General features: G+C 29.3%; 1 protein-coding gene across 2 annotated transcripts; it reads right to left on the bottom strand.

Moving 5' to 3' along the window:
- Positions 1-275: 275 nt before the first annotated feature.
- On the bottom strand, positions 276-26054 carry LOC122521895 (chloride intracellular channel exc-4). Of its 2 annotated transcripts, none has more exons than XM_043642639.1 (4): positions 25780-26054; positions 2417-2722; positions 1461-1787; positions 276-973 (listed from the first exon to the last, which is right to left on the bottom strand). In XM_043642639.1, exons 1-4 carry the CDS (start codon positions 25846-25848, stop codon positions 893-895), a joined length of 783 nt encoding a protein of 260 aa, XP_043498574.1. In that variant the 5' UTR covers positions 25849-26054; the 3' UTR covers positions 276-892. The 2 variants fall into 2 exon arrangements, with proteins under 2 accessions (XP_043498574.1, XP_043498582.1); XM_043642647.1 differs by lacking the exon at positions 25780-26054 and adding an exon at positions 24907-25118.
- Between the last annotated feature and the right edge of the window lie 1013 nt (positions 26055-27067).

The raw sequence follows: 27067 nt of genomic DNA, 5'->3' as shown, positions 1-27067 counted from the left end.
GCAAAAAAAAAAGATGCAAACACGATGAAGAAGTGCTATGCATAAAAATGTCACTTAAAAGCCCGATGTAAGACCTTCAATTTCATAAGTACATAATTTAAATATTTAAATGGAAATCGTTCCTTTTTTGATGCACGCGTTTCTTCTGTGTTCTTCGTATATTTTTGTTTTCTTTTTCTTTTTTCATCGTGCTTCGACAGAGAAAAAACTCATTTTCCTCATTCGTAATATCTTTTCTTCTTTTTATTATTACGTAGAAGTAATCGCGACAAATGTTGGATTAATGATAAATCCGATTTATTCACAATGTAACAAAAGTTGCGCTTTGTTGAAAACATTTACATACGTGTTTGGTATGTAATATTAAAATCAAACAAAAAGAAGAGCGGGGGGGAGGAAAATAAACGATACATCGATTTATAATTTGTATGTATGTACATACGTGCATGTAAATTTAAATAAAAAATCAATCTTGGACTTTCTTAGTTTTTTTTCTATTTTTTGTTTTCTATTTTTTTTTTAATGTATCGCGATATTAAAAAAGCTAAATTACTCTGAATTTGGCTCAGCCATATAAACGTAGCAAAGTTTTTCAAAATGTTTCTTACGTCGATCGATTTAGTTGTGTCAACACGAATGATTTAGTTTAGATGATGGGAAGTTTCGATAGAATGTTTCCCCCCAAATGAGAATAACGAATGATTTCTCTTTAGGATCGAAACATGATTCCATCGAATCTTCATTTACATTGATATTCGTTGTTGCAATAGGTCGACCGTATTAGGACTGTGTTGTTGATTTTGTTGTTGTTGATGTTGTTGATGTTAACTATATTGTGTCGAATCCAAGGAAAGGAAAAAAGAGATCCTAGACTCGACGACGAAGGTCCAGCCTAGTCGTCATTGACCTCGATAGGGATGCTGGTAGTGAACGTTGGTGTTTCCAATTCTTCATGCTTCTTCATCTTCATACTCTGCAATACCATAATAAAAGTATTGCGATAAGCGTAATAATAATAAATATAAGAGCTTTACAGTTTATTATTAGGTGAACAATATTAATATATATTTAAATAAGATTTTTTTTTAAATTAAAATTCTTCAATTTTTAAACGAGGAACTAATTTATTTAAAGCACAAATGTTTTATGTCATAAAAGTAAATACTTAAAGTAACAATTTACTTTACGCGATTATGAAAGAATAGAGATACTAAATATATATTCTTCAACAATAAAAAAGGTTTAAATTTACTTGAACCAAGTTTAAAGTACAATGACGAGTTAATTCGTCATCTCCAGTTAAAAGCTTCAATTTCAATTTAGCTTATTCAATTTAGCTATTCAATTTAGTTATTTAATTGATTCATATAAAAGTGTTTTTTCATTGCAACAAAGCTTGAGAATTTTGTGACAGTATTTATCAGTGAATCCAATATATCGTAGATAAGTATATATTTTACCTGTTGAAGTTTATAATGATTAATGATGTCTTGATCGGCCGGACAGCTTTGTAAGAAAGCATCGAGCCTGTACATATGGTGCATGTATCTCCAAAGATGCACCAAGCTTTCAGGGATTTCAAAATTGGCAAAGTACTTCCCAGCGACCCTGATGTGTTGAAGTCGTGGCATGAGTTCACAATCGAAACAGCACATCGTGTCGCCCGTGAGAAAGCGCGTACCCTTGCGACCCAAGTGTTCGTCGATCTTTCGTAAGTGTGCCATCAAAGAGGATGACTTCGGATCTTTATCCTTGTCTTTTGCATTGAGCAGTAGCAATTTCAATTTCTATTCAAATATTATCATGTCACTTTATTAGAGATCTATAAGCATATTATTAAAACACGTTAAACACCACATCAATTACCAGTAACTGATGATATAAGATTTATAATATTATATTCTTATGTTAAAAATTAAATTGTTCGAAGCTTATAAAAAAAAAATATATTATCTTATTTAATATATATATATATATATATATATATATATATAAGTGAGTCTCAAGAGTAGTTGTACTCTCACTGTGAATTTAAAACAATGAATATTTCCTTGTAATACAAGACGAATATCTTATCATTTAAATAAAATTATATTTCATTAACAATTATAAAAACAAAATGTTCTTTTGCAATTATATTTAGATCAATTTCAAATTTGAATAATCTTAAAATAGGTTTCTATGTACAAGAATTTTGAAGCTTTACATAACAATTTGTATATCAATTATTTAAAATTGATAGCGGAAGCGAGTACGAATATTCCTGTAACTTACTGTATATTAATTATTTGCGTATCTCTCCAGATGAGGGAATATCGCGGAGTGATCGGAAGGGTAAACAATGTAGGGTCGGTGTTTAACGTGTTTAAGTATAAACATTTATTTCTGAACTAAATATAAGATAAGTAAAACTTACGCTAAACAAATTCTCTACTAGAGTGGCAACTTCTTTATCTTGAACGAAAAGATTATGTCCACCGGGTATATTCTTCATGATGTGTCGTTCAATTTTCTCGTTCTCCAAGATGGCGTCACCATTATCGATCAAGATCGGAGGTGGAGTCGCTTGAAAATTGGTACGAAAGTCCGGTGGTGGTTTCTGCATATCGACGGTCGTCACTTTCAAAGAGATTGTCTTCAACTCGGCGAGAAGGTACAAATCCATAAAGTATTCTTGACAGAAGAGACATGCACCTTTCCTACGACCATCGATCGTTGATGCCTATGAACAGAAAAATACAATATAATTGATATTAAAATTGTTTGAAATATTATATGCTTTTCTCATTATCTAATCGATTTATTAAAAAACTTTTGGCAGAATACCAATTATTTTTTCACGAAGAAAATATGCAACATAAATTCTAAGGAAATGATGAAGATCAGCTGGAGAAATGTAATAAAGTTGGCGATTTGCCAGTTTCATCTTCTCTTGCAATATCAATTCTATTTTACAGCTTAACGATCGTCTTTAAATACCGTAGCATCTCTGACCCGCAAAATTGAACTGTTCGCGGAACAAAGCGATTAGCTCTACTATATTAGTGATTTTAAATTTTACCATGAAACATTAACATTTTATATTTAAAATCAACTTATTCAATCATTAGGCTTTACACTAATAAATAGTAATCATTTTTATATGATAGGACGATGAAAATAACTTTATGTATTTTTCTTTAAAATTTTTGAAGTAAAGTAGATTTGGCAAATGAACGGCTCAAATAATTGAGTCGTAATAACATTTTAAAGAGAAATTAGAGTATCAATGCGAGAATGAAAATTAAAAAAAAAGCAAACGAAAACAATTGACCTCTCCATTAATACTGTATATTCCATCTGCAACGATACAATTCCAGGTTTCTTACACAAGGGATTTATGTCACCATTATTACACGATGAGTTTACGTTCTCATATGTATATGCGTTCCTCGATGTGCTCCTTTTTGCTCGATGACGCATCACCATTCCTGTTCATCGAGATTTCGAATTGTACGAAGAAAGAGAAGTGTCAAGGTTCTTTTTAAATTCTACGAATCAATGCTTAAGAATGAAAAACTTGTTGACTTATAATATTTGACCTTTAAACAATTTCAAAATAAAACACTGATCAAATAATACAAATTTAAATAAAATAAAAGAAAAAACTTTAGAAAATCGTTGTTGGAATAATTATACAAAACAGAAGACGAAATTAGTCCTTTTTTTATTTTTATTATCTGATTCCTTTTTTTTTGAAGTCTAGAATGTTGGATAGAGTTCGTTTATGGTTTGTTTATTTTTAAGATAAACGTTGTCACCTGCATTGTGGACAAAGAAGAAAGGGAAATCCATAGTGGAGCTTTCTTATATCTTTTTAGTCTATAAAAAAGAAAGTTAGTATAAAGATAGTTTGATGTATTTTTCACGTGCATATGAAATACACAACAAAAAATATCCATTATTTAAACCATTGCGGTTTCATTCCATAATCGCAACAATCATGTTTGTAATATATTTGAATATTTTGATATTTATAACAATTTGTAAGAAAAATATTGATCGAATAATACTAATTATAAGAAATATAGAAAAAAAAAATAAAAAACAGAAAATATTTAATTCTTTGAAAATACTTATTTGTAGAATATTTGAATATTTTGATATTTACAATATATTGTTGCTATTGTAATATGTTTATGATTCATTCGATAATATTGAATTTTTCAATTACGTTTATAATATGTAAACTTGTTAGATGCGTCCTTGGAAATTTCTTTGAAATTTTCATGGTTGATTCACAAGGATGGTAAAAACCTTCGTGGATGTTGAAAGAAACACTCGTGAAGGAGATAATGTCATCTCGATATGGTAAGAGCAACGATTGCCATATCTACATACTATATACGTGTACTCATATATACATACTTGAGCAATGACCTAATCTATTGTACAGAGAAATGTGTAAGTATATATGTACGTATGTATGTTCGTATATATATATATAAGTACTTGTACATATATACTTTATCTTATAAGTGCATATAACGATAAGGAAACTTCGTGAAACGAGTTTTGTGTTACGATATGCGGTTTTATGAGTTGCAGTACACAAAATAAATACCTATATAAGGAAATGAAATGTTTCTTCGTAAAAGTAAGGCTGAAATTAAATAATATACAATAATTTTATTATTAAAATAAACTAGGGAACTTCCAAAGTCTTTAAAATGATGTGTCTTGAAAATTATTTATTTTACCCTTAATAGAATAATGCCACGTATATATATGGAGGTAAAAACTAATTTATTATTTTTATCACTGTTATTGTTATCATATTTACAATTAATGTGTTATAACACGTAAATCATTCTTCTTCTGCGGCCTTGAAGTATTTGTAACTAATTTTTACATTCTATATAAATTCGTTCAAAAAGAGAACGAAAAAGTAGTTTCACATCACGTATTTATAAAACAATTAGTTGATCAGTTAATAGATGATTTTCATATGTAGAAAAAATAAAATTATATATAGACAAAAATAGTAGAATTTTATTAAAAATATAAAAATTAAAGGTTTTATAATAAAATAATTAAATTTAAATAATTCTAAAACAGGTTTATGTCTATAGAATTTTAAAGCTTTGTATTGCAAGCGAATATGAATTATTTCACATTTGCAGTGGGAACAGGTACGAATAATCCTAGTACTGACTGTATATAATTTAAAATATCTCTGCGTGTGTGTTTGTGATTCTCCTATGACTATGATTAAGGTTTATTTTTATTATGACGTCATATTCGACTAGGTAAAATTTTTTTGTATTTAAACATAAAAAACAAAGAAAATAAATTAAGAAAGAATAAGTAAAAGGTGAAATTCGAAATCCTGTATCGTTCGTTGAAATATCTTTGTAGCATAAACACCACGTGCTAAGAGAACGTCGATTGCAGATAAAAAATGTCACGAAGACGTCTTCGACATCTTCTATCTTCAAGGAGGCGGTGATCTATCGCCTCGTTCGTTTCTCGCCACCTCCTTTCTCTCTTATGAAAGCTCGGCAATTCAAATGCCGGAAATTTCTGCGATCAGCGATATGGTAAAACGATTATATGCATGTGCGTTTATATAGATTCGGTTGGCCAATAAATTATACCGAAATTTTTCATAGTTTAATGATAGGAAATGATACAATTGAAATGATACGAACAAATAAAACGATATTTTATTGTAAATGTTTAATATTTTATATCAAATAAATAATACATGCTATTGTATTTTGTACTTAAAAATGTATAATATTTTATATGTTAATATAATAAATTACAACACACAATACAAGACTGGCACATTAGCAGTTATGATATATCGGTAACAAATTAAACATAGACCACAAAACGGTTTTAATATACTTGGAAAAGGTTGCATACCAATATAAAAAAAGTTTGTTTCACTTTTTGCATTAAAATCTGAAGAAACTGTTCACTTAATCCAATATATTATAAAAATAAGAATCAAGAGAGGGATAAAAAGAAATATTTTGTCCAAATTACTTAGGGGAAAAAATACATGCTGAGAGTCCGTGAAAAATTAATTTTTTCCGTTCACATAAACATAACAGTTAACGAAACATGAAACTGTTTCCGTTCGCATGATATTCGAGTAGAACGTAAGTATTTTCTTCCAACGTCTCGAAATAAAACGTTTAGAACGCAACTCGAGCACTTTTCGAACGTACTTACGTACGTTTATAGATATATACATGCATATACAGGGTGTTCAAAAAGATTGGGACCAAACTTATACTACATATTACTGAGGTCAAATGAATAAAAAAAATGCATATAAATTTATGTCCGAAAATGCTTTATCGAAAAGATATATGCTTTCAAAGATATTTATGATTTATTCTGGTAGTTATAAGAAATATTGGAAAATTCCTCCCTCTGCAATAATGTAGGCTTTTATTCAACGTATTAGTGACTGCTGAATTCTTATAATATCATTAATAATAATTAATAAAATAATAAATTAATAATATATAAAAAATTCCAACTGTATCAGGAATAATAGAAAATACATTTTAAATCATTCAAAAAGTTTATCTACTGTTTCTATCGTATTCTTATAAACTAATTCTTTTGTGTGATCCCATAAATGGAAGACCAGAAACGTTAAGTTAGGTGACTTAGAAGGCTAACTGAGTCCTTAAGAATTATAATACGTATATGATAGTTTTTAGGATGATTTTTGGACATCCTTTACATTATGTATGTATAAGTTACAACGAATACGTGCATTTTATTCCTGAATCGTTATTTCAAAGCCTACACTGAAATTGAATAAACACCAAAATGTAATGTGAATAAGCTGGTATAAGTATGTATAAACCTATATGTACACTTTTATGAAAATTTGAAATGCTAAGTTTGGAATGAAACGAGTTCCAAAAGAAACGTGATGTAAAAAATATAAAATAGAATTAATCCTTTATAAATCAATCTTTTAGGCCAAAATTATTTGTTTCCTTTTTATGTTAAAATATGTTGCCATTGTAAAAAGCATTTGTTTCTATTAAAAAAAAAAAATAATAAATGTCATAATATTTCTAATTTGAAATGATCTTATTCTTGTTCGAACAATTTTTCTGAAAATTACCGTGTTAAGTAAAAAAATTTGTAATGCTATAATTTGAACACCAAGTATAGGTATAATTATAGTATTATTAAATTGAATATAATTTAGGTTTAAAATACATTGAAAAATTCGTTTATATATGTATGAACTAATAAATAATTGTCAAATAATAAAGTAAATAAGATTCAAAAAATACAGATATATCTGTATATATTTTTCATTCATATATCATATATACTGAATATATGTTACCGTCATAGTCGGAAATCCGTCATTGCTAGTAATACCCCGGCATTGTCATCAATGCAACGCGCCTTTTGATAAAGTCGGAAATGTATTTATATTTTTCACATTTCCTAGAAATTCTTCCTACAATATTTTGTTCTAAACCCGCTTATTTTCCGATACGATAAAGAACGAAAGATACAAATTTTCCATGGTTATCTCTATGAAATAGTGGGCCCTACATAATAACACACCGGTATAGAGTAAGTTCCAATTTCTACAAGTGCGCACAGTCTTATGAATCCGCGTATAAAAACCCGCACACAAAAATTCACGGAGCAGTCAAGGTGTTTAATTGGTTAAAAAAAAATTTGTTTTGCTCTTCGAATGATTTTCAATAGAATGCAGGTATAAAACATTTCGTTTTAAACCTGTTTATCTTCCGATAAAATAGGAAACAGAAGATACAGATTTTCCGTGGACATCTCTACGAATATCTGTCTAAACATAATATAATCTTCTCTTACGATAAGTAACAGTGGGCCCTATATAATAACACACTAATTTTGACTAATTGCGGGGTGTGAGTTGTTTATGGGGGGAGGGGGGTGCGTATGCTGTGTGTACCTGTTGCCCGATAATGTATTCTTCTCAACATTGCTTAATAGTAATTTTATATTCTATAGGATACCAAAGTATTATTTTCAATGCATAGAAAAAGTCTGTAATAATTCTTCTATTTCCGACTTTGTCAAAAGGCCCTTTGCATTGATGACAATGCCGGGGTATTACTAGCAATGACGGATTTCCGACTATGACGGTATAGTAATATTTAACAGTACATATGAAAGTGTATTCTCAAGTGTCCGATTTCAAAGTGGTATGGCAATATAAAGGGTTAAGTAAAATTTCTTTGACGAGGTTGAAAAAAGAATCTCGTTGTTTCTGAGCGAAGGAGAACTTCCTTATCCGACGTTAGGATCTCTCGATCTACTTCTTTCCTCTTTATTATGATCTCACGAAGATGATTCACCAACCATAAGCATCCATGACTTTTTACTGGGGACGTTTTTTATGATCTTAAAATACATTAAAAAATCTTACACACACCACAATACAACACACATTATTTTCTCTTTTATTTTCTCCGATCGATTTATTATTCTTTTCCTCTTTTGATTCCATACAACCTCATCACGTTGGTCATGTAATCGCAAAGGAAAACTGCGGAATAAAATGATAAAAGGCTTTAGTATCAACCCAAAGGACTATATCGTGTCTCTTTTACGTCATTCCCTTATTTATATTATTATGAGTAACTAAATTTGTTCAATTACATCGTAATAATAAACCATTTATTATATCATATATGTATATGCGTGTGTGTTTACGCATGTTTCCACAATGAGTTGAATGAATTCACCAATTGATAGCGTTCCCCTATGCAAAGATCGAATAAAAGTTCATAAAAGTTCATAAGTGCAGTTTAATAATCGCCTTCGTGTCAACTAGTAACAAGGGAATATAATAATTCCAAATTTCTACTAGGTCGTTTACTGACTTGACGAGGATAATAATAATTGAGTACCGGAGGTGAATTACCACGTGGAAAACGTGAAAAAAAATCAGATTAGAAACAGAGATAAAATACATATACATCATTACATCAAATTTTTCTTTCTTATTTTCAATAAAATTATTTTTCAAAAAATGCGTTAATAAACTTTTTAAGTCTTCTGCCGTTTTCTTCCTTTTTTTCTTATAAATTCAATGATAATTAAGCTGAACGTGTTAAAAATCTATATTTATTTGTGGGGTGTCAAACCTTTTTGCTACACTTGGGCCACATTTAAAGACAGAAAATAGTTTTGGGCCTCATAGAAAAATACGACAACGTCACGCGAGTTTCAAAAAAATTAAGTTAAACAAATTTTAGTGTTTTAAGGAAGTTTGTGACTTTATTATATATTGAATCGCATTTATAGTGCTTAAAGCGCACGCGGGGCGAGAATTGGACAGCAGACGATTTTAAATAAATCGTAATAATTGCTTTGGATGGATTTTATCTAAAAATAAATAAAAAAAGTAGAAATTTTCTTTGACTACAATTAATTATTTCGTTTTTCTCACTAAAAAGAAGAGGATTGATTATTTATAGTAAAATTTTCGATAAAACCAAAAAATTTGAAAAACAAGTATGCGATGCAAATATAATATGAAATACCAATTATATAGAGAGAATATCAAAAGAGAGAAAGGAAAAACAAGCAGGTTGGCGTTTACACGGCAGACTGGAGAAAGACGGGCGAAGAAAGCGGAAGGCAAAGGAGTTCATCGTTTAACGGTAGAATCTCTCGAGGACTTCTTTGCTTGTTTGTGCACGTTACGGTCTTCACCGTTCCATCGTACAATTTGACACACTTTGTACGATCGCCTCCGGATCGCAAGGTCAGCCGGTTAACGTTTAATCATTATCGAGAAGTGAGCTTCGCACCGTTCTACCCTATGTATATATTATACAATATACATAAGTTAGTCTCAAAATTATTTGTATATTCCCGCTTCTGCTGTTAACTTAAAATAATATTATTTTTGTAAATGCTATATTTCCAAATTCTTAATATTACACGCAATAGAAACGTATTTTAAGGGTTATTCAATATTTAAATTGATATAAAATTTCTTACAAAAGAACACGTTTTATATATAATTAGAGAAATAGAATTTTATTTGAATGATAACAAATTTGGTCTGGTATCTACGTAAGATATAATATAAGTACAGTGATTATTTTGGTAAGTAGTACTTGGTTGGTTGCTCCTTTGCATCTTATAATGCTTTTCAGTTGATTGGGCATATTTTGTGAGATTAATTTTTTTTTTCAACTTTTTTTTTCAACTTCTGTTATAATAAAATATTTTTTGGAAATAAAATTCATATCAATTTAAAAGTTTAATAATCCTAAAATATTTTTCCGTGTATAAGAATTTTGAAATATTGTTTTACAAGAAAATATTGATTGTTTTAAATTGACAGTGCAGAGATAAGAATACTCCTGTGAATCACTGTATGTATAACATGAACACAAACACATTAATAGATACTAAATTTTTCTTATAATATTCTCTGTAAATTTGTAAGTATATTATACAAAAAGGAGATTAAAGAGATATACAATTAATTAATTAATCAATTAATTACAAAAAACTTTTAAAGTTAAAAATAGTTTGTAGCTAGAAACAGGTCTTTAAAAAATGTTCAATTATTTGTTGCTTTATTGTACACCGATTTAATCTCAATGGATTATAATATATTTCAATTTTAGATGCTAAGATATATATTGCAAAAAGATTAAATATTTAATCATTTGATTTACAGATTTACACAAAATTTTATGGAAAAGTTTAAATTATGTAAATATTTTTTTCAGGTATTGTATATACAGAGTGTCCCACATAACTCTAGTCACGATTTATCAAATACTTGCAATAACCTGACAAAAAAATACTTTAAACAAAAGTTGATCTGTTTTTGATTGATTTTGATTTGCAATAAAAAAAAGTTCGAACAAAATTTTTTTTAATGTTTTTCAAGGCTACCTTTATTTTTTTTAATGGCACTTAGTATTTTTGACTTTACAGTATTATAGCCGATATTAATACGAATTCAACGATATAGTATACTATGGCCTTTGGATGATCTTGAAAGCAAAGAAATGAAAGTTTCAATAAAAAATTATTTTGCTTGTCGCCGGCGAACAAAGGGCACAAGTGTTTTTAAAAACAAACAACTTACTTATGTGTGTAATTTATTGTTATTTAAACTAAACAGAAACAATACCACAGTACTGTTTCCAGCCTTTTTGCGAAATTTTTTCGCTTTATATAGTTCGCTTTATACAGGTGCCTCTCTGGGTACTTTGCAGCATACAGATTTGCTGCTTTACATGCATTCCTTTTACATTCGCCAAGTATTAGCAACATATCAACATTTTCACTGTTAGTATACATTTTCTACAAGTTAATATTAAACTGCGATTTGCTCTCGTGACAAATCAAGACTAAACAGAAGAACTGTATAAAGCGAAAATATTTCGCAAAAAGGCTGGAAACAGTACTGTGGTATTGTTTCTGTTTAGTTTAAATAACAATAAATTACACACATAAGTAAGTTGTTTGTTTTTAAAAACACTTGTGCCCTTTGTTCGCCGGCGACAAGCAAAATAATTTTTTATTGAAACTTTCATTTCTTTGCTTTCAAGATCATCCAAAGGCCATAGTATACTATATCGTTGAATTCGTATTAATATCGGCTATAATACTGTAAAGTCAAAAAACTAAGTGTTAGTAAAACTAAGTAACATCAAAAAAAATTTTTTTAAAGTTTTTTTTATTGCAATGTATAGTCAATCAAAAACAGATCAACTTTTGCTGAAACAATTTTTTGTCAGGTTATCACAAATACTTGAAAAACGGTGACTAGAGTTATGTGGGACATCTTGTATATTATGTATACAATATAATCAGAAATAAATATAAATATAATAATATTATCGGTATTGTTTGCAATACTGAATTATCACGAACATTATATACAAATATTTTTTTGTAAGTACATATCTACTGGTTTGCTGTCGAAACTACTTTGTGATAAGTAGTAAGAGAATTAGATATCATTTGTAAAAATAGTTTTTGTCAATATCGTTCCAAGCACAAGTGCTTACAAATCGTATGCTTTTATCGATTCTAAGTACGTTATTCTGCCCGTTTCTTTTATCAGGATAAAAGTCTCATAATTTTATCTTTCTCTTATCTCTATTATATTTATGTTATATATATATAAATATATTAGGTGTGTAGCAAATAATTCAGTGTCCTTTTAAAAAATTTAATATTTATTTATAGAGTAATTATGCATCTGTTATTTTTCGAAATATTTTTGATTACTTAGATCCATTTTTTAGGCAACTACTGAATTCCTTGACGAAAAGATGGCGATTTTGAATCAATTAATTTAATATCGAGACACCGAATGAATGGATACACTTATACAATATAAGTAGTGTCAAATATTATAGTATATTTCAAATATTATAGTATAGTATATTTCAGTGGTTCGTAAACATTTTCAATTCTTGACGCATTTATTGAATATGGATTTTCTGTAGGTACCACATATCAAATTCTAACAAATACACTTTGCGAAATAGCTAATCATTTTTATTAAGAATAAATAAAACACATTTTAGATCACGACAGACATAATTGAACAAATTTAATTAATTATAATAATTAAGTAGGATAGATAAACCTGTTGATTGGCACACATTTTCTCAAATCGTGAAATTAAACTGAACACAGTCACACTCTCATTTTCTTTTTCGCATTGATTTTCATGCAAAACTTAAAATTAGATTTTATCATAGCAACAGTCGAAAACCCAGTTTTGCAGAAATAAGAAGTTGCAAATGAAAATAAAATTATAAAAATTTTGTAATATTTCAACTTCCGCAAGAAAACCACGAAACACATTTGGGAACCATTGATATATTCAATAGACAAAAATACTTGAGAATTAAATAATAATTAATATTGATCTTCTACAAATATTAAAGCCATGTAGTAAAAATTGTTTACATTGATTATACTCATTTTTTGTTCCTCAGAAATCTATGAGGAAACCAATTCGCTATTTTAATTATAAATATTTTCACGTATAAAACGTGATACGAATCGGGTTCGTTATATGGCCTCGGCGGAATAAAACCTTAGAAAAAACTAAAAAGAAAACTAATAAAAATAAGAAAAGAAAAGATAAATGAGATATTACTAGTTTGGTCGACAGGATCTGGTCCACGGCAATTTAATCGGCGAAAGTTTCGATCGCAAGTTCGTTAATATATCTGGTATCTGTTTGATCTTGCTCTGGATAGAATAATTCTTCCATTTTAAGCGACATTTCCTCGGAAAGCCGGCGAAAGAAAGCAATCTAGGTAGGAGAGAGTCTCGATCGGCTTTCATCGTATCACATAAGGATTCGTGCATCGTCATACGTATATATGACAGATATTAAATATATTAGGTGTAGCAATTAATTCAGTGACTTAATATTAAGGGGTTATACCTAGTTGTGAGGTCAAAAAAAGGCGTCCTTTTACGAATATTTTCTGGAAAGGCGTACTATTTGAATAATACAAGAAGTATTAATACATTTAGTGGCGTTTTTAAATTTTATATTGGCACCTTTTATTTAAAAAAACATCGAGATACACTGCTCCTGTAGACGATCTCCTGGAGGCCCTCCAAAAAAAGGTGTCCTGCGGTGAGCACGATATTTCCGGTTTGGATTATTTAAAAGAAAAAAATCAAAAAATATTCTGTTAGTGGATAGATGAATGTAGGTATTAATCGAAGGGATAGTCGATATTTTAATTTTTGACAAAACAGTTGCTCCTAAAAGACAAATCTTCGATTTTTGATCAAAATTTGTTCGTAAAATTATTTAAAAATATAGAAATAATTATCGGAAATCTTAGTCCTTCAAATAATACCTGAAGAATATATCTGAGAAGGTTGTGTTAAAATTTGAAACCGATCGATTCAACCGTTTCTGAGAAATCGTGGTCACCGACTTTGAAAACACCGTTTTGAGAAAAACGCGTTTAAAGTTTCAAAAGACATTTACAGTTAAAAATTTCTGTTTTCAGCTTACATGGAATGAAGTATATTAGCCGAATCAATTTGAAATTTTCAGAGAATATACTTAAATATATGTACGTTCCGAAAATACAAAAAAAAAAATCAATTTTTTGAAATTACTAACTAGGTATAACCTCTTAAATTAATTGCATCAAAACTGCTATTTTTTTATCATTAAAAAATTCGGTAGTTGCCTAAAAGATAGACCAAATTCATCGAAAATATTTCGAAGATTAACAGATATGTATAATTAATTTATAAATAAATACTAAATTTGTTAAAAAGTCACCGAATATAGTTGTTGAACCTAATAACGTAAGAGTATCTTAAATCTTTACATGTAAATTCAATATTTAATTAACATAACTATATTGAATCGAGGAATACAAAAGCTGGATATATGAACCTGAAAATATCTGTATAGGCCAGTCAACGCGGGCCAAAAACTGACCTTTTTAGCTGACCGCTTCAAAATTTGACCTAATGGTAAGTTGACGACGCTGAATCGAATGGTGTTAATTATAATAAAATCAGCAACCGGCATCTTGGGGAAAAAGGGTAAAAAAGGGTAAAATATAGCCTTATCTTAGAATCTAGGCATTTAATCGAAAAAAGTTTCAAACAAAAGTTGTAGAGAATTAAAATATACATAAAAAATGTTCTATGAGTTATCTTCGTATTTTCAAAAATAAGCGAATAAAATTGGATTGAAGATGGGAAAAAAATTGTAAGAGTGGGAGAAAGCAAGCTTATCCCTCCGTCGCGTTTTACACGCGAGCGAGCTAGTGTGCGTGCGAGCGTCCGTGTGCACTAATACACAAACGAAGGATCTTCGGCAATCTTCGGGACTCTCGGTCTTGAATGAAAGTGCGAGTGAGAGAAAAAACCAATATTTCTCTCTTTTTATTTATCATGCGATAACGAGTATTATTGTCCTTGGCCATCGATTGTTGAGCGTTCTGATGTTTCTCTTTTTATATTTTTTCTTTCGGTAGCAAGAATTTTACGTCTTGGCCATCGAGCGTCGAGCGTTTTGTATATCTATATATATCGGCGTATAAGCGCGGCATTTTTAAATCGAATCTTGATGCTTATGGCACGCCGTTTCTTTATTTATTGTCAAAAATAATGAACCTTGAGTAAAAAAAAAAATAATTCATTTTAACAGAAACTATTATTATTTATAGTTGAGAGTAAAAATAATGAATTAATTTTGTCTCGCCATAAAATTAATTAGAATAATTAATTGATATAAATTCTTTGCCTCACAAATATTTATTTGTATATCAAATTGAATACGTATTCTCTTTAAGACGAAATTTAAAATTTAAATATTTTTCCTATTAAATTATGTATTTTATAAAATTTTAAATTACTGACTTTTTGTCTCGTAAAAATTTATTAGTTTATCAAATTAAATACATATTTGAAAAACAAGAATTTTATATCCACACATAAAATTAATTCAAGATATATATGAAAGGATATTCTAAAAACGTGGAATTTATTTTTTGTCTATACATAATTTTAATTCATTTTTATTATGTTATAAGAAAACAGTAATGCATTCTGATTCATCTTCGAAGTTTTAAGAATTGTACGAAATAAATTGAGCTATTATCAATTGGTGCGTTAGCGTAAGTAGTAACGTCTTCGCTTCTCGCGCTGGGTATTTAACGTTCGATTCTTCGTGGGGGAATTATTTTTTTTATAAGTTTTTCTAACCTTAGGTTATATAAATTATTTTTACATTTCCTAATTTCTAATTATATATAGAAAAGAATTAAAATTATTACAAAAAAATTAAAAGCAATAAATTTTTTTACATCTTGCACAAATAAAGGAAGATTTATTACTTAAATTACAAATTCATCCTGTAAATATCATCCTAAAAAATGTCTCGTTTCGGCACGTTAAAAATTAATTTTTGTTATTTATTGGATATTATTTAATTTATAATTAGTAACTTTATTACTCGCGTAATAATGTTGATTTCTTAATAAATTTTATATCGTTAGTGCAAAATTTGAAAAAAATCTGAGGTTGGACTCACTGACCGTCTCCTTGTTAAGGATAGAAAAACTTATAAAAAAAATAATTCCCCCACGAAGAATCGAACGTTAAATACCCAGCGCGAGAAGCGAAGACGTTACTACTTACGCTAACGCACCAATTGATAATAGCTCAATTTATTTCGTACAATTCTTAAAACTTCGAAGATGAATCAGAATGCATTACTGTTTTCTTATAACATAATAAAAATGAATTAAAATTATGTATAGACAAAAAATAAATTCCACGTTTTTAGAATATCCTTTCATATATATCTTGAATTAATTTTATGTGTGGTTATAAAATTCTTCTTTTTCAAATATGTATTTAATTTGATAAACTAATAAATTTTTACGAGACAAAAAGTCAGTAATTTAAAATTTTATAAAATACATAATTTAATAGGAAAAATATTTAAATTTTAAATTTCGTCTTAAAGAGAATACGTATTCAATTTGATATACAATATATTTTTGTGAGGCAAAGAATTTATATCAATTAATTATTCTAATTAATTTTATGGCGAGACACAAAATTAATTCATTATTTTTACTCTCAACTAAATAATAATAGTTTCTGTTAAAATGAATTATTTTTTTTTACTCAAGGTTCATTATTTTTGACAATAAATAAAGAAATGGCGTGCCATAAGCATCAAGATTCGATTTAAAAGTGCCGCGCTTATACGCCGATATATATAGATATATAGAACGCTCGACGCTCGATGGCCAAGACGTAAAATTCTCGCTACCGAAAGAAAAAATATAAAAAGAGAAATATCAGAACGCTCAACAATCGATGGCCAAGGACAATAATACTCGTTATCGCATGATAAATAAAAAGAGAGAAGTATTGGTTTGTTCTCTCACTCGCACTTTCATTCAAGACCGAGAGTCCCGAAGATTGCCGAAGATCCTTCGTTTGTGATTAGTGCACACGGACGCTCGCACGCATACTAGCTCGCTCGCGTGTAAAAGGTGACGGAGGGATAAGCTTGCTTTCTCCCACTCTTACAATTTTTTCCCATCTTCAATCCAATTTTATTCGCTTATTTTTGAAAATACGAAGATAACTCATAGAACATTTTTTATGTATATTTTAATTCTCTACAACTTTTGTTTGAAACTTTTTTCGATTAAATGCCTAGATTCTAAGATAAGGCTATATTTTACCCTTTTTTACCCTTTTTCCCCAAGATGCCGGTTGCTGATTTTATTATAATTAACACCATTCGATTCAGCGTCGTCAACTTACCCTTAGGTCAAATTTTGAAGTGGTCAGCTAAAAAGGTCAGTTTTTGGCCCGCGTTGACTGGCCTATGTATTTTGTTTTTTCTTTTTTTTTTTCAATAATTCCCCTCCCCAGAGGAGGGACAATGACTTGGGAAACATGTACTTCAGTTAAATAAATTGCATAAACACATTTTATAAATGTATTTTCATGTGAATACTAACCATACGATCAAAAAAATAATACAAGACGGATAAAAGAAGATAAGAAGAAGAAAAAAAGAGGGAGAGAGAATACAATATAATCGATATCGTCTCGTACGAAGAACGTTATCTCCGATATTAGTTACGATAAATCAGCTTTCGTTATCAAAAGTTATTTCTCCCGTTATTTTTCTTTTCCTTTCGCACATTCGATATTATCTACTATAAATTTTTATAATGTCTCGTTAAATTTCAATCTAAAGGTTACATTTACATCGTTCATACATTATATCTTTTTCGATCAAGAAAAAAATGTCGACGATTAGAAAAATTAAAAAAAAGAAAAAAAAGAAGAAAAAAAACCCAATTCTTTTGATCAAAATGGATTACGATATAATACATAGATAACTATTTATTTTTCTAGATTTTTTACGTAATTAAATCGAACTTTGTTCTAATTCTAATAATACTTCATTAACACGTTGACTGCCGCGCGCATTTCACGTGATTTGCCCTGTAGCGCCTACATGAATTTTTTATTATGGGATGCATATTTTGTTGGAATTTTTTTTTACATCAGATAAAGGGAATTGTATAATTGTGTTTAATACATTATTCGTGTTGTGATCACCGGTGACCCCCGAGGCACTGTAGACCATTTTTGTGATTATTAGTTGTTTCAAACTGTCCAAAAAAATGGTAGTAAATCATAATTTATGGAAATCTATAGTTGGATTTGTTTGATCAAATGACTCTGCTTATAGTTCACCACTGCGAAAAACTATAAAATGTTACAAGAAATTGGCAATAGAGCTTTTACTGATTATTTGTGTTGTAAATTAAATGTTGTTATACAAACAAGTAACTTAAAAAATATTTTAATTCCCGATTTTAGGATGAAGTTAGCGATGTATTTAGTGAAATGTTCTGATGATAAAGATTGCATTTTATCAAGCAATTACGTACAGAAAAAACGTCGTACATGTCATGCATATTTTCTTCAAACCCTTATAAAAATAATAGTATTATTTAAAAATTTATCAGTAGCGATATTTACTCTAATTATGTATTTTTAATATGGGTCGTGTTGAGGTCACCGGTGACAACACGACTTGGCTACAGCGCCGTGTAGATCACCGGTGACTTACACAGGAGTCAATGTGTTAATATTTTTGTCTTTTTTCTTAACACTTTTTCATTTAACTTTTTCTATCAACAACTTTTTCTAACAACGATCTTTTTTATTTTTTTTACCATAGTGATCAGAATTATTTCGTTCTTGACAAAAACAAATTATTTATTTTAACAAGTATTTATTTACAAATAAAATTAAAAAGAAAAAGAAAAAGAAAAACACGGCATCCTATGCCGTTTCAAAAAAAAGAATTTTAAAATACAAAATAAACATATTTCTCGCGGTAAAGTTATGTATAATACATACAAATTGTAAAGAACAAAAAATAAAACAGAAAAAGAGTTTACAAAAAAGACTTTACAGAAATAATCAATAATATTATCATTATTTTAATAAAAGTGATAAACAAAATTTTAAGTGATAAGTTTTATTAAAAATAAGTAATAATTATAAGAAAAGAGACACAAAATAAATCATTTTGAGAGATAGATCTAGTGTTTAACATTCCAAATTTGGCCCAGACGTCTTTATTCCTGTGGAAAATTACCAACTTACGCAGAAGCTAGAGACGAATGAAAGAAATGTTTACCTACTTCTATATGGATATATACACACACATATATGTATTTATAGATTCATATATCGTATAAGGTAGTACAGGGTGACACTCGGCACTCACGAAATCGAGTTATCGAATTACGTACTTACGTACGTTTATTTAATACGAAGTTCCGATCGTGGTATTAAGTGGAAAACCCGCGAGCTCAGAGAAGGCAAGTGAAATGCCGCTTGTGTTACATAAACATAAATAACTCGATAACCGTTCTTGCGCAGAATATATTCTATACATACACAGATATTTACGAAAGATACTACGTCTTTCTTATTTTTTTTTCTACCCCCTATTTACAAATACCTTCCACGAAAATTTAGTACATAATATATTATATGTGGAATCTATAGACTCAACTCAAGAATGTATAATATATGTTATGGACCATTTGGTAAATCCGGAATTATGAACAATGCGTAGGCATTATTTACAATGGCGGGCGTTTTTGAGCAATGGAGGAAAAGAAGAATTGTTACGAACTTTTCCTAGGCATTGTATTTAGTTGGCAACTAAATGATTGCGGATTTTGTCGATAGATTATTATTAAAACAACCGCACCCACTTATAGTTGCCAACCCAATACATAATACTTTGGTATCCTATAGAATATCAAATTACTATGTAAGCAATGTTGAGAAAAATACATTATCGAGCAACCATATCCCCTTCCCTAACAATCAACACGCATACTCGCTTTTGTGTGTGTGTGTTGGGTGGCGGGGCGTGTTTGATTGCGGAGGGGAGGAGGCGGTTGTTCGATATCTAAGAAATGTGAGAAATATGAATACAATTCCTCTATTGCCCAAAAACGCTTGTCATTGTAAATAGTGCCTACGCATTGCTCATAATTCCGGATTTTCTAAATGGTTCGTAACATATTCATGGACATGTAAAATCAATAAAAAATAAACCAAGTTGTACAAAAACCTAGCAACTCTTATAATGCTAAAAAAAGTAGTTAAAAGCAATACTCATTAGTTTGTAATCTTTATTTTACAAAAGAGTATGTAACTATAAAATAAATCTTAGATTTTATAATTATTAGAACGAAAAGCCTACAAGAAGGCTAAGCCTTTTATTTTAGATTATTACATAGAACTAAAATAATTTTAACCAAATAGCTGTGATTGGCGAATAAACTTGTCATAGATAAATGGCAATATTTTATGTTATGACGAGTATGCGGAAAAAGTAGTTATCATTTACTAATTAAAAATTTTGTAATTTTAATAGAAACTAAAATATATATTTATAAATTTCAAGATATTAAAAATATTTAGAGATCAAGACGAAATAAAACGAAAAAGAAAAAAAAACTATAAATAATTATTATGAAAATATATTGTATTTAGTATGAACAAAACAGAACAAACTTGGCCAACTAAACCCATCACCACACGTCTAATCAGCAAACATTTCCTAAATTATATAACAACCATATTTTATAAAAGTAATTCTACACAGAGATATCTATATTATTCCAAAAATAATATTCGGAAAGAATCAAGATATTAGTGTTCGATTTGCGAAGTGTCATTTATGTATTGTACCTTGCTTTACTCAATATCATTCCACAACAGTAGATTACATTTTTAACTGATCATTTTTTTAAGTAATCGATTTTTTCTTTTATATGAAAACTAGATGTTTAAGTAAATAAATAAATATTTGTAATGAAATTTTCAATTTTATAAAATAATGAATCAGTCATTGGATTAAAACTGAATTTAATATTACAACAGCTAAAAATACTCTATATTTTAAGAGTATACTCGTCATTGCCTTTCAAAGAATTCGCCACAACTTATTGGTTAAATAATATTAATTCTATTACTAATTATTAAATAAGCTATGTGAACAAATAAAATTTAGAAAGGAAATAATATATAACTAAAAAATAAAAGAAATATAGAAATAAATTAAACTTTTTTGTTGTTAATTAATATTCTAAAATTGAATCTATTTAATTTCAGATAAATTGGTAGCCTTACTAAATAACTTGGCCCAAATATTAATTACGTTGATAACTTTTTTTTTGTAGTTGAAAAAATTTTTTGAATAGAAGAATTTTTACTTTATCTTTAAGATTTTATCAACTTGGTAAACAATTTATTCGCCGATCTTCCAATTATCTCTTATCGTCAAACGATGATTTTTATACAACGATCTATATTCACTAAAATATAGATTATGTTCGTTGAAAAATTACGATAACGATGAATACTATTTAGTCAATCAAAGGCTACCATAATCGTCGATTTTGATGTCGCATATCTTATCCTATATATCCATATAAGAAAAAAATATGATTGTAAGAGAAAAAAAATATTCATTGGAAATGAACTAATCAATAGATAACGTAATATTTATCAAAATAGTACCAATCAAAAGTATTGGTATTTTCCTATATAAAAAAGTAAAATAAAAAATAAATAGTAAATTATTTTAAATTTTGTCTATAACAAATAAATTATTTTCATATAATACATACAATATTTTATCTTATTTTTCTATATATCTTAAGTCTAAAATTTTTAAGTATATTATAAACCAGAGTTTTCCAAAGCGTAAGTTGGAACTCCTTACATTATTTACTTGCTTACAGATTAATAAAAGATATTATAAAACAAATTTAGTTTATTCTAATATTTTCTATGATATAAATTATAGAACTTCGAAATTATTGAACGAATCAATGAATTTATTATTCTTCCTATTAATGCAAGTATTGCATTTTCTTTATTTATTTTCAAGAAAAGAATATTGAGAAGTATGCTTCTCCGAATAGCTTACACGATCGTTTGTAATATCTTCGATACATATAACGACTTATGACAACGATCTATACAAGTGTTCTATGCAAATAAGATAATAACGTTAGGTAGATAGAAGGTTCACCTTCTCGCATTGATATAAAATTGTCTGGTACCCTATTATTGGTCGTATTATACATAATACATGCATAAAAATTACATAAGAGACTAGTCTTGATAATGCGATTAAATGATTAATTTGTCAAAGTCAAAACGAGATATCGATTGAATATTAATCAAAATTATTATTCTATGGGTTCCAATGGTTAGTATCTATAACATATTATAAATACATAAAAGTATAATCCTTTTATAACACGATAATTTTTTTCTGTATTTTATAAAAACTGTGGTTGGCGAAAAAAATAGTATTACACAAACATTCGTACTATATGAGAGTTGCTCAAAGTTATGTCATACGGAGATCATATTATAAAAGGATTAGTATAATTTTTGCATTGTTTTAGATGTCACCATGTTTGTGTCTGCACTTTTGAATTGTGTTATGAGAGGAATGTCCCATTTCTGAACCATCTTATGAGACAAATGTCTTAATTTTTACACTGTTTTATAAGAAGGATGACCCAATTCTTAAACTGTGCTATAAGAAGAATGCCCCAATTTTTACGTCGTATTATACCGTCTTTCCAAAGTACCGTGTTATAAAAGGATTGTATATAGAAATCTGTTTATGCATATCTTCCTTTCTCCACCGTTACTTGCAATACGAATACAAACAAAGATGACTCGGAAAAGTTCATTGATCGTAACATGAAGAACGTCTCACGGAACTAGGAAGTAAGAAAAAATAATTGAAACGTGAAAATGGAAATTCGCATTAGAAAATTACAAGAGATAACGTTATACTATGAGTTAATATATGCGAATAAAGGGGAGAACAAAGATCGCACATTTAAAATCAACTCGAGAAGTCCAATGACGCATCAGTTCAGCTTTGTCGCTATCGTCGATTCTCACATACGTTCATATGTGTATATATATATATACATATACAAGGTGTCCGAAAAGGTCAGGAACAAACATTTACCTCGCGTTAATGAGGTCAAGTAGGTCAAGAAAGTTTATATAATAATTTATGTCTAAAAATTCTTTACTGAAGTGTTATAAGCTTTCAAGGATTACTAAAGAAGTAAAATAAAGTGATAAAAATTCACACGAAACTCGAACTTTGCAATTATAATATAAAATGTGTAGGGGTGGAGATCACAGGTGACAAATTAATAGACTTAAGGATGCCATTTTCTTTACTAAAATGCGATAGAAAGAGAAGAACAACTTTGGGAATACATTCAAAGTAAATTTATTATTACTTTCACAAAAGCGGGAATATTCGAAAGAGTTCGACAATCATTGTTTTAAATGGAAGTCTGCATTCTTACAAAAAAAAATTTTGAATATTTATTATAACTACTAAAACAATTAATAAAAATCTTTTAACAATTATAACTTTTTGGAATATATATTTATAGGAACTTTTTTATCTATTTGATCCCATGAACATATAGTATAAATTTAGTCTTGACTTTTTCGGGCACCCTGTACATATCTGTACATATCTACAGCAAGGGAAATTGATTCTAAAATATAAAAATAATCGTGACATCGAGCGAAAATTGACTTTGTCATTAAATATCGATCAGAAAATATACAAAGTGATTTACAAAAAAAGTCGGAATAAATGATGTCTGAAATAATATTAAATAAAAAAGTTTATACGAACACATACATTCATTCTCAAATGAATAATTTACGTTCCAGCGCTAGGTTCATTTAATTGGTACAATTAACACATTTGTTAACTAGCTATTATCTACAACAACCTAATATGTTTCATAATGACTATAATAATAATTGGACGAAAATATTAAAAATTGTAATATAAAAATAGATAACATCAAAGTTGAAATAAACACTATCGAACACAATTTTAAATATATATAATAAGTTCGTTTCATGCAAGTAATATACTCGTGATTAATCAATAATGTGTTAATTGAACATATTTTTGTGAGTCTCATGTGGGTTATGATAATCCGATAAATTGGTTGTCCAGATTACAAATCAAAAATCCTTTAAACTATTTATTATCTATGAGACTAAACAGAAGACATGGTTGATCAAAGAAAATGAGAGAAACACTAATCTAACATAATTTGAACACACTTCGCATAGTGAACAGTCACAATGAATTTAGATACCTTTGAAAATGATCAAGAACACTATGTATATAGATATATGACATGCATTGTAAACTTGTAAATCGATTATTAATCTTAAGATGTGAATTATAGTAATATAATCTTATAATTAGTTATTTTTGTAGAATCCAACAATTAAGTTGAAATTGTTCCTCTCACCGCGGGCTAGTTTTATTCTTATATAGATGCATCTTAAGAATTAGATTAAAAAGAAGTGTAACTTCAAAAGGATGTAAAAAAGAACTAAAAATAAAAAAAGAAAAAACAAAAATGTGTTAAAATCACGATCGACGCAATAATACTGTATCTCGCTAAATTTTACAAAATATTTTGAACACGAATTCCACGTTGCCCGTGGTTGAAAAGATTTACGTTCCTACGAACTTTTTGATTCCTAATGATATCAGAAATCATATACTGGATTTGTGACTTTTATATTCATGATGAGCTCTATACGTATATTTATTGGTTTGAAATTTATATTTATTTCAACAATAATTTTCTACAAAGTGTATGAAAATACACATACGAAAAAACTCTTGTGCATAATAATAAAATTAAAAAGAAAAAGAAGATAGGGAAGTTGTATTGTCTCTCCTACCATTCCGATAACTGGAACAACTTATGTTAGATCCATTTTCGTTACACACTCGACGCAACCTTGCCGACTCCGAGAGCCTCCAAAATTGGCTACCGTCCGGCGAGGCGCAGTAAAAACAAAAGACAGCTGGGACAGGGTGGTAGACATTGGCGTCGGAACGAACGGTCAACACACACAGAGCATCGGGGCACCATAAAAGCATCATCATCATCACTGGAGCAGCAACACATAACCACACAACACACCACCATTCCTTCGAACGAGGACACTACATAAAACATATATATATACAAGCACACCGATAACAAAGTATAGAAGTGGCAGTAGCAGTAGTCGCCACTGCCGGATGCTTTTCGACTCGTGACGCGTTCTCTTCTCTCTCTCTCTCTTTCTTACACACATTTACACACACACACACACACACACACACAACATTAACATTCTCTCTCTTTCTTTCTCTCTCTTTTTCATATTCTCCGAAGATCATTGTCTCATCCACTGACATTTCTTCTTTTTCATTTTCCTCTGTAACGCATATAAGTCAAGGAAAATGAATAAGAACAAAAACTTAAATTAAAAAGAAACGAAGACAAGATATAAGGAAGATGATAGGCAGGAAGTTTGTAAGAGATCGAGCTGGCTAAGAGTTCGTTTCGTTCCACGCCCATATCGCCTGCGGAGTAACTCCTTTTCCCCCTGCTCACCCCTCAACCTCCTTCAGTCGCCGTTGCCGTTACCACCCTCTCTCTATAATACTACCTATCTCTCTTCCTCTATAAAAGCTCCTCCGAGTTCCAAGCAGTTGTCTCTCCTCTATCCTTCTTTCGCTAAAGCAGACGCGCGTTGTGTACGTACGCAGAAACACACACTCACCTTGATGATCAGCTCGATCTCAGGCACGTCCCCGTTGCTGGTGCCATTCTCGTGCCCATCGTCTGCCATTTTTTCTGTCCCTTCTTTGCGAATCTTGATAATATCGATAATCTCACTCTTTTCTTTGCGGTATATTCTTCGACCTCTAAATCTTTTAGACCCCGTTCGCTTACTTGTTTGCTTACTCGCTAACAATCCTACTTCCAAAGTACACACGATGGAAGCTCGCGGAATACTGACGCCACCGAACGCAGACTAACAGTGATGCGAATGCGACGTTGTCAGATTGCATGCAAGTTAGTATCTATGTACCTAACTTACATTTTTATCCCTACTACCTACCGGTCGGCGTTTATTCGAACGCAAACGTCGTTGGTTTAGGCTTAAGTTTTTTGAATTTTTTTATAAAAATATTTTTCAAAATCTTTTTGTCTTTCTTTTTGAGGATTTATTTGGAAAATTTTGGAATTATCTTGGTTTTTTATTTCTTTATTTAATTTATTATCTTTCCGATGATTTGATTTCATTTCAATTATATGATTATATAGCATTTAGATGTATCCACGACAGATGGCGTTAAATGTCAAGGTGAAAGCATTAGTGATTTTTTAAATGTAATTTTGAATGTCAACGAGATAATGTCGAATTTAATAGGATTAAGAAGAGTTATGACAAAGTAGCAATAATATAAATTTACTTCGATTTATGTTCTACGATATATTTGATATTTCGAGTAATATAATTAAATGTATTTTCGCGCGATAAATTAAAACGGTGATTTGCATAACTTTTCAAAAAGTAGTTCACTTTAAAAAGTGATGTTATTTAAATCATATCCAAAATGTACTTTATCGAAAATTTTTTCAATTATTTTATTATTAGAAATAAAATACAAATCTTTGATGAAAAATTAAAGATACCGACTTTTGAGTAAGTCTAATGTAAGTAAATTCGGCAACCTCGCGGTGCACTTATCGTGACGTGCAATGATATATCAAATGCGATTGCGCAGTCGATTGGTCGAGTCATGGATCATGTGGCACTAAACCGCGTTATTGTTATGAGTCACGGTTCTTATTATTCAAATTTAAATAAAACTACTATCTAATGGATAATATATTTTTGAATGTATATGAAATATGCTAAATAAAAAGAATATAATGGTATTCTTTTTTAATGAACCGGTAAGTAAGTTTCGTTGGAAAGTATCGCCATCTTGCATGAGCTTGATTAAATAAAACTTTTCTAACGTCGGTAATCAAAAATGAATATGAATAATAATTGGTAA

This window comes from Polistes fuscatus, unplaced genomic scaffold (genome assembly GCF_010416935.1).
Source record: "Polistes fuscatus isolate 324 unplaced genomic scaffold, CU_Pfus_HIC Scaffold1, whole genome shotgun sequence".
NCBI classification, from domain to species: domain Eukaryota; kingdom Metazoa; phylum Arthropoda; class Insecta; order Hymenoptera; family Vespidae; genus Polistes; species Polistes fuscatus.
The sequence above is the reverse complement of the archived record's forward strand: the minus strand, read 5'-3'. Positions and strand labels throughout refer to the sequence as shown.